The sequence below is a fragment of the Rhea americana genome, unplaced genomic scaffold (genome assembly GCF_003343005.1).
Source record: "Rhea americana isolate MKP2758 unplaced genomic scaffold, rheAme1 scaffold_47, whole genome shotgun sequence".
Classification (NCBI taxonomy): domain Eukaryota; kingdom Metazoa; phylum Chordata; class Aves; order Rheiformes; family Rheidae; genus Rhea; species Rhea americana.
The window spans coordinates 5,633,010-5,642,542 of NW_028186612.1; the positions used below are offsets into that span (position 1 = coordinate 5,633,010).

The 9,533-nt window shown below is 39.4% G+C and overlaps 1 protein-coding gene across 6 annotated transcripts in view; it reads left to right on the top strand.

Moving 5' to 3' along the window:
- The window catches only part of NKTR (natural killer cell triggering receptor), a 43,914-nt gene extending 39,915 nt beyond the window's left edge, over positions 1–3,999 (top strand). For all 6 annotated transcript variants that reach the window (XM_085316508.1, XM_085316510.1, XM_085316511.1 and 3 more), the window contains one exon: positions 1,474–3,999. In XM_085316508.1, the coding sequence (XP_085172634.1) occupies positions 1,474–1,552 (79 nt within the window). In that variant the 3' untranslated portion in view covers positions 1,553–3,999. The remainder of the gene's footprint in view (positions 1–1,473) is intronic.
- The last annotated feature ends 5,534 nt before the right edge of the window (positions 4,000–9,533 follow it).

A 9,533-nucleotide genomic window follows, 5' to 3' on the forward strand; every position in this document is an offset into this window, starting at 1 on the left:
GAAATTGGGAGTGTGGAAGAAACTAGGGGAAGAAAGCTTTGAGAATACACCAACACTTTCTCCTCTTTTGTTCGGTTCATTGTGTATACAACCACATAAGTTTAAAATAAGCACATTCTTTTTAAAAATGTTGCTTTGGATTTTAATCTTGGGAGCTACTTCCTTGTAGGATTAAAAAGCATTTAAAATTTTTACATGCCCTGTCATGGATTAAAGGCTACCTGGTATGCCAAGAATCCCATTGGATGGTGAATTCTTCTTGGCTAGACTGCAAAAATAGCTTTAAAAAAAAATAAACTACTGGAAGAGAAACAAAAAATTTGTGTTATCTAGAATTAACTTTTAACTTCCTGGAGCATATTTCAGAAGAACTTTTTTCTGCAAGCCCAGTGCATTGCTCATATCACTGTTTATACTGTTGTCCATAGTATAAGTCTAGGATAAACTATCCGACACTGCACAGGGAGTTACCACAGCTGTCAGTGGAATATGATCTTTATATAATGAATAATCTTCAGTGATGATTCATTTTGTACCTTTTCACATGTTGCTTATTACCCAGTGGTAAATCAGGCAGATCTGTAACACCACTGTTAATTTTTTGTGCTCTGCTGTTCTCATACTCTTTCTTTCACAATTTTGTACCAACTCAGAGGACTTCACTTCTGCCTATTTCCCCCGTCTARTTCCAACAGTAAGACAACTTTCATCATGTATTTGAGGAGAAATTAATGGTATTCATGGAAAGTGTGGGAACAGGCATACAAAATCATTGCTTTAGTATATYGGGAAGCTTCAGAGGAACAGCACAGGATTATAGTATGCTCATCTTTCAACTAGAAAACTGTCCTTTAAGGCATGAGACTAGATAAATACTAATGAAAGTTTATTCTATATAATCTGAATATGACCTATAATGTGTGAAACCACCTGGACTATATCCTGATGCTTGGCCAGGTGCTGAACTTGAGATTCTTTTGGTCTGGATAAGCAAAAACACTTTATTCTGCCATTTCCACCCTCCACATGTGCTCACACACTTCTGTTCTGGGGCCTAATTCAATAGACACTTCTTCACATTTATAACTGCAATATATAAAGAAAGGAATTGTGGAATCATTTGAGAAGCACTTGCAATATAAAACTATATTTTTAGAATATAGTTTTCAGTCAGCTATTACTATTTATCAAGACTTATTTAATGTAAATGACTGAAGCTGTATTGAAGAAATCAAGAAATCTTGTAGTTACAGTCTGTCTTCAGTTGCACAAGGATTTCATCATGTAAATGTAGTGATTATTTTAATTTTGTGTCCTTTAATKTGTATTTCAGTTACATAACATGTGATCCTGTAAAAGAGTTTGTGTTTTTCTTGTCTCATGTATCTATCCCTTAACATTTTTTGACATGATAATATTTTGAAATTGAAACACAAAACACAATTTTCAGGCTTTTTAATCTTTTCTTTGTAGATCTTATGGCTCTGACAGTGAAAGTGATCGCAGTTACTCTAACAATCGAAGTCCCAGTGAAAGCAGCAGATATAGCTGAAAATGTTTCTTTGACGATGGAAAGTATATTTAAGAATTTTGTCAGTGTTGTGTAAAAACAAACAAAAATGCTGTTTTGACAGTGCTGCAGGTGAAGTTGAAGGATGTTTATACTGAGTGAGCTGAAACTTTACCATTTAGCAGTGAACTCATTTGACTGACTGTGTACCTATAGAGAGAAGTTGCTGATCTCAACTCAACTGTTTTTACGTCAAATGTACTTTTACAAAATAGGAAAGTGTGTTTTTTTTTTTTTTCCTTGAATCTGATTTTCCAAGCCATGAATGACACTTATGTGAATTTGCTGACACCACTTTTCTGGGTGCAGCAGTCTGTACTGTCTTGAAGTATCTTTATATAAACACCATAGGGCTTTCTGCCTGTTCTAGTAAATATATGCTAGCAACTATAAAACTGTGAAGAAGACTTCTTACAAAGGCTGCCGTTTCTAGTTTATTAAAATGTTTTTTTAATGTTGGAAGGTGGGTTCCATGCCACCTTGGTTGACTGTAACGTTATATAGTGTTTATATATACAACAGCTAGGTGATGAAAGCRAAGACTGCCTCTCTGTCTTAATTCTTATTGTACTGTGATATTACAGAAGTCTGCTGAAAAGGATGAGAATACTAYGCACCATAGGTACTGCAAAACCGATGAGAAGTCAGAAAGCGTGATGAGTCAGTTTTGATCTTAATATCCAACTTGTCTAAATTCAGAWGTTTTAAAGTGAATTTTGTGATAAATAACAATATTCTTATGAGTTTAAAAAGTGTTTCTAAGCAGTCCTGTTTCAATTCATATTACAGTGCTTGCAATACTTCAAGAAAGTTTGAAGTTGACTTGTAAAGTGCTGAGTATATCATGAATTTGTTCAAAACACTTTTTAAACATTTAAGTGAAGACAATTTTTAAGAAAATAAACCATAATGGTTCCTTTATAAAATATCTGTAGATGTATCCCACTTGCCATAGGGAATATCGTTGTGCAGATACTGAGTTATATATTATTAAAATGATATGACTATAAAAATACATGCCTAATAAAAAGCATGGACAGTAATTTCAAAGTAATCTTTAATACCAAAAATGACTCCATGCTACAGATGAATGGTTTGCAAAAGTGTAATTTTAAAGCATTGACTAATTTTTGCAATATTCTGATTCAGTTGGTTTAATATCATTTGTAAAGGTTTTTTTTCAGTGTTTAGAAAGTTGTATACTAAGAAACATTTTTTTTAATGGCATAATGTACCCTAGAAAGTGGGGTCTATAGTGGGGAAAAAAAACAGACTAACGTAGCTTTATTAGAGCTAATGAGTACAGTTGTATTATAATAGCTTTCATTACTGACTCTCTGTGATATCTTGAGATACTTTAGGTTTCTCAAATGTTTTGAAATKGTAAAAATAAGGGTTTTCTTTGTTTTATTTTTTAATTTCATCAGGACCTGGGAGCTTTGAGAAGTAAAAGTGATAATTTCTTGCTTCAACATCAATTCATTCTGTCATTTTGATTGAATTAAAATACCAAAAATTAAGTTTTGGTGACCTTCTGAAACATACAAAGAAAACTCAAGATAAATTTTGGAGACTTAAGGATGCCCTGTGTCTCTGTCTATGAAAAGCTGAATAAGATGCTTGTATGCAGGATCCTAAAACTGACACAACTGTCATGTGACTATTCCACTTTCCAAAAGAACCAAATAAAGGATCTGTATGTGCTCCATCTGGACTTAACCCTTTCTTACTCATAATTCCATGAAGAAGTATGCGCATGTAGTCCTTCTAAATCACTATTTTGTAACTTCTTATAAATGTACTTTAATATTAAAAAACATTACTCAAGTCAGTATACATATATAGACTAACAGAGCAGCAGCTGTTTCAGAGTATTGAATAAATATTTAATTGCTAACTGGATAACGTTTGTTGCAGTTTCATAGTTTTAAGGGCAAAAGTAACTCCCCTTATTGAGAAGGTAGCAGTAGTGGGCTAGTGGTGTAGTGGTGTAACACAGTATGCAAAATACAACACTATCAGTCAACTTTATGTTAAAAAAAAAAAAAAAAAAAACTGCCCCTGTATCTAATTTTGTCCTATTTCAAATTAGACTTTTTTTTTCTTTCCTTAAAAAAAAAAGGGGGGGGGGGAAGATAGTGAAGTAGAAATACTGTTAATAATTGTAGTTGTCCAAACTTTTATTGCAGTGTTACCAATGTCTATTTCATATTTTGAATTACAAGCTTTATAAAGGAATTTGCTCTGGTAGATAGTTGGGAAGGGATGGAGGGGAGTATTTTTTTTACTTAATGAAATTATGTTAAATTGTTCTTCAAAGAGAAGATGCACCACTGAGCGGGTTTACTAATATTGGTCTATGTTTTTGCAATTTTGTTATTCAAAAGTAGCTGCTGTTTGTAAAATAAACTTTTGTATATATCTGTGAATGCTGTTTTCTCTACTTTTGGAAAAAAAAATCCCTTACTGCTTGAGGGAAACTTATAGAAAATTAAAAATATACTTCAATTTCTGKGTTCACTTTTATCCCTTGCAGTTCTGCAAGTTGTCCTTCCTGCTCCTGACCTACATAGAAAGTAATTCCTCTGCAAGACTCTGCACTCAGTTTACATAATAGCTGTAGGAGGAACAAATATTTTGAAATTTCCAAGTGATCTGAAGTCTCGTCATTTCCTCAAGATACATAAAAAGGTTCCTACCTTTTGTAAAAAGATACCCTTAACAGATCTTTGCAGAAATCTCTAAATGTGCTCAGTTTTACTACTTTGTTAAACATTCTTTCTCAAATACACATTCCCACATCGTTTCCGTAGCAAATTGGAAATGTGRTATTAGTTCAAGTCAGCAGATGTAATGGCTCAGCACGCTAATCCATTAGTCTTTTAGACCTTCTGTTCCAGAAAAACTGGATTTCATTGGAAATATTGGCTTTGTCCTAATGGAGAGACTAATTGCCTTGATCTGAGGTGAAAAATTGATTTTTCTTAATGGCAAGGACAAGCAGGAGCGTTTCCTTGCAGTTCAACTTGGTCTTTAGCACGATCCGGCTAACCTGACGTTTCCCAAACTTTAGAGAGCTGCCGCTGAGGAGGAGACGTGGTTGAAAAGCAGAAAAAAGAAGGATGTCAAGATGACGGCAGCTACGGTAATGGCAGGTGTGCAAACGGTAATTCAAGCTAGGGGAGGGCTGAATGGCTGTATTAATTTGGGAGGGAAGGTGGTGCACAAAATAGTGCAGGAAATGTTAGACAACCTCTGTGTTGTGCTGTGGTATAAAACAATCTCTCTCCACCTCCTTAAAGACAGGTGAAGCCTGAATTTGTGACTCTAAAGRTTCTTAACCTATTTACTGCCAGTTAATAGAATACACCAACTCTTTTTTTTTTTCCACGAGATTAATATTATTCCTGATAGTATGGCAATAATCAAACTCATTTAGATATGTTTATTGGTGTATCTGCACACCAGTTAACCTTAATTTCTTACTCTTGAATAGCTGATCTTTGTAAAGAAGCACTACTGAAATGCCTTCAACTCTGCAAAAATCTTCCTTCTGCATAAATTCAGATTAGGCTACGTGCCTAACAACCTTTCCTTCCTGCAAAGGTATAGTGTTGCATTTCAGGCTTAAAGCAATATTCTGTGCAGCGTGAGGGTTTTGTTTTCATGATATGGATAAATCTCTGGTGCTAAATGTYGAATTCAGCCTTCTGTCCGCAGGTGTCACGAGTTAGACATCAAAATAACTGGGCTGGTTACGAGGTGCCGTGGACCTGCTGTTCTAGAGGTCAGGCCATCACCTTGAGCTGGTTACGGCAGTGGCCTGGCAGTATGYGCGGAGCCGGCTGTACAGGCACTGCTGTAGTGCACGTAGTGTTAAAAACAGAGTAGCTGATAACCAGTTACGTATTCGCAGTTAGTGATGCTATCTAAAATAATCTTCAGACCTATAATGGTTGTTGGGTGGTGTTTTTAAGAAAAAAAAAGGGGGGGGGGTTAAATATGATTAAGAAGTCTTGATGTGCATGTTCTCAGTTGTTTTGTTACTAGACTATCTGCTGCATAGCATCCGGAACGCTTTTTTGGTGGAGCTCTGTAGAGCAAGCTTACTGTCTCCAGCTGCAAGTAAGGGATTTCCTCCTAATTTGTCCAAAATAAGAAAATAATAAAGGAAGAGTCTGGCTATAAGGGTGTCTATCGCATGAACAACTGCTTCTGATAAAAATGCTCATTTAAAGAGCAACAGCATAAATGCAATTTTCCTAAAATACCTACACAACAGCTTGAATGCCTACTGTATCGCTTTTAAACCAGGGCTATTTGTGTACTTGCACTAGCAGCATTTGAAGTGCTCTTTCTGAAGATGACCGAGTATCTGACAGCGTATTAAATTTCTGTTGATGGCTTTGTGTGGTTCGTCATGATCATGCTTACAGTTTGGAGCAGAACACAGTATTTAGATGACCTTGAGCTGTGCTCTGGAATCCATCTGGTGTGATTTCCAAACTGAACGCAGCCTGGGATTTAAATCAGGAGAAGATAAAGCTTTGCACGCTCCACCCCTACTTAACATCGGTATAAATATTCTTTTTTTATATGCTTGTGAAACAGTAATGACTTTCCACCTTGTTTTAAAATGTTCTTAGCTGCTTAACTGTGGTAACTTTAAAAATCATATAAACAATTAAAGGGACCAAGTCTTGAGCTTAGTAATGCCCATATAATCTTTCTGAAGCAGAAAGAATTGCATGCACAAAATCAGTCCATGGCAGTGAGATTTTTATTTTATTGTTTGAATGAAGGTAATATTTCAATCACAGAGGATGTACTAAGAGCTTGTTGGGGGGAGGATTAATTTGATATTCTTAATTAATATTTCTACTGTGATGTGTATCTGTCCTTGACAGAGCGTGGTGCTATTCAAGGATACAGAAAATGAATGTCCTTACCTAAAGAACGGGCTAGGACGGAGAGGGTTGATCTCTGGGCAGCTTGCAGACACTTACTCTGTAATTACGTTGTAGCCCTAGCCGTTAGCTGTAAAATTCCTTAATTCTTGTTTTTCACTGCTGCTGCCCCAAGGGCCTATCCTTCTTCTTGTCCTTTTCTCTTTTCATTGCAGGTCACTGTGCCCCCTTGGAGAGGATAAGGAAGAGTCTTTCCAATGTTCCTAGCGCCTTAGCCGCCCATCCCATCGCTGTTGCAGTGTCTGGGTACCTGGGGCGCCTGGAGCCTTAAGACRGGAAAATGAGCTACAAAAGGCATAAGGACCATCTGGAGGACCCCCGTCATCAATGTGGGAGAGTGAGGGGCCGCTTGCTGCRCTTCGGGAGAAACGCCAAACGATCTGGAGAACGTAGCAGCAGAGACGGGCTCCGTGGCCGCGGCACCCCTGACCAAGGAAGATGACCTGCTGAGGCTCTTAGGTCTCACAGTGCTGGCTTAAGTAGTACGTTTAACAAAAAAAGAAAAAGAAAAGAAAAGAAGAACCAAAGCCAAAGCCATTCTGTTGAGCAGGCCAAATCCTTGGGGTGAAAAACGCTCTTTTAGCGGGGTAGCTATGCCAGTTTACGTGGAGCTCSAAGGGAAGGGAAGGGGAGGAGAGCGCTTTCCTGGCAAACCCCCCGCCGTGTTCCCTGCCCGCTCAGCACGTCCAAATCAAATCCCGCTGTTCCAGATTAGAGCAGTYGACTGCTGCACATGCTTTGCTATCAAAAAAAAGTAAGTTCAGGGACAGCATAAAATACTGAGGGCTGTTGCAGGTAGCTGGCAAGCTCTGGCAGAGGCCTCTACGAAGGGTTTGTAGTAAAGAAGACCTGAGGTACTAGAATAAAAGTTCCTTAGTAGCATGTTGGTGGTTGTRAGTGAGTTGCAAGTACACAAAGAAAAGAAACAGGACCGTTACGTGATAGTTTTTCAGTAAACAGGCTTTTGCAACTGCGGGGTGTGAACCATTGTGTTTAATAATGGCTCTATAGACTTTTTTTATTATTATTTTTATGCATCTTAGGTCAGCAGTATCTATCACTGAGTTTCACCATTTAATTGAATAACATGAGAGGGGAGGAAAAAAAATCACTCTGCTTTAATGTGCAGTTTGGTAATATCCTTGAGTGTCCTAAGTTTTCCCTTTGAGACAAATAGTGAATAATCATTCCCTGATTGCTCCTTTTCATTAATTTTCCATGTCTTCCCTGTAGGGACCAATCAGGCCTTACTGCGTCCTGGGATTAGTGCAGTCCAGGGGTCCTTTACGTTAGCTCCTAGTACCCACTGTATTTCACTCTTGTAAGAGCAGGGCATTGCCTAGGACTTACGAGACTGCTGAAGATTGTGTGTGTGACCTGGGCTGATTCTCCATTCCTGATGGTCCTCCAGAAGTGTCTTCTAGAAGGGGGTGCTTTCAAAAGGGAAGATATAATTTCTTGCAGATTAAGGCATGATTGGCTACTATGGAAATGAGAGCTGTCTAAGAATAATTTGGTCAACGTTGGTGACATAGGGAATAACGTAAAAAGCACAGGCTGCCTAGTTGTCTCCGTGCTTCGCCTCCTGTGCTACTTGGTGTCATTTCAGACTTCCTGTGTGTACCAAACAGCAGTGTTATAAAACCTGTTTTTTCTCCATTAAACTAAAGGAGAAACAAAGTCAAGAAATAAAAGCTTTAGTTGAAAGATCTATAACTGCAAAAACCAAATATTTTTAAACATCTTCMTGAACAAACAAACAAAAAGTGATGTCTAAACTAAAGGTCCTTTGCTGTCATTTAAGCCCTGCAGTTAAAGAAGAAGAGAAGAAACTTCTCCCTTTTGACGTTGGCTAGCTTAAATAATTGTAGAAGAGTTGTACTAGCCCTTGCCTGTATGTGCTCTCGTCCGCACCAAGTGGCCCCGGTCCCTTTGGCCTGGCTCTGTAACCGCTGCTTCCTCCGTCTCTGATGGTTCTTCTGCTCCGTCGGCGCCTGGAGCTGGCCCGCGGCCCTGCCCGACCGCAGGACCCCAGCGGGCGCCGGGCGCCGGCTGAGCCTTTGCAGGGCCAAGCAGAGCCGAAGCCCTGCTCCCTACGTCTTGCAGACGTTCCTGTTTACGTATTTCTGGGAGGGGTTTTTTTTTGCAGCAGCAGCTGCGTGCCCGGGGCTGCTCGCCGTGGGTTCACCACGCGCTAGAGCCTCTCCTCTTCCCCCTGCAGCCTTCCTGCTCCCAGGCTGCACGGGGCGGTTTAAGGATTCTTACGCAAGCAGCAAGTTCTCCTTTGTTTTCACCAAGTTGCCGCCTATTTTTTTTTTTTCCAGGCCGTCTCTCTGATGTGTCGAGATTGTTTTGAAGTATCAGCCCATCCTCCACAGTTCTTGAAGTCCCTCCCGGCTTGGTATCATTTGCAGCTGTAATAAGCAAATTTTCTATTCGTGCAAGTAATTAATAAAAAAAATTTTGAGCAGTACCAGGCCTAGGACAGATCCCTGGGGAATCCCGGGCTATATATCTCTCCAGTTTCTCGGAGAATCATAAATAACTGCTCCGAGTAACATCCCCTCCTTGCAGCACGGTTTTCCACCGTGTTCATGTCATCTGTCTCCTGCCGTCCTCCTTCTTCCCTTGCAAAAACGCCCACCGAGCCGCGCTAGCACGGCAGCGCTGGGGAGCAGGGWTATGCTGCGTTGTGTGTGTTCGCTGGCGAGCAGAGTTCTTGCTGTCTCTCCTCCAGTGCAGAAATGCTCGTGTAGCTCTGTCTCCCTCTCCCCAGCTGCGCTTCTTACTGAGCTTGCAAGACTGGATGCTCTTCAGATCTGCGCCTCTTCCAGATTTGCTTGGAACTGACCCGTTGGTTCAAAAGTTACTCAGGAGAATGGTCTGCCAGATGGAGAGACAAACGGACGGAGACAACATGATCTCAGATGCCTTGCTTTCTTAGGCAAACAGTCTTTAAAAAAAGGAAAAAAAAATCTATCTTGATTTTAAAATGT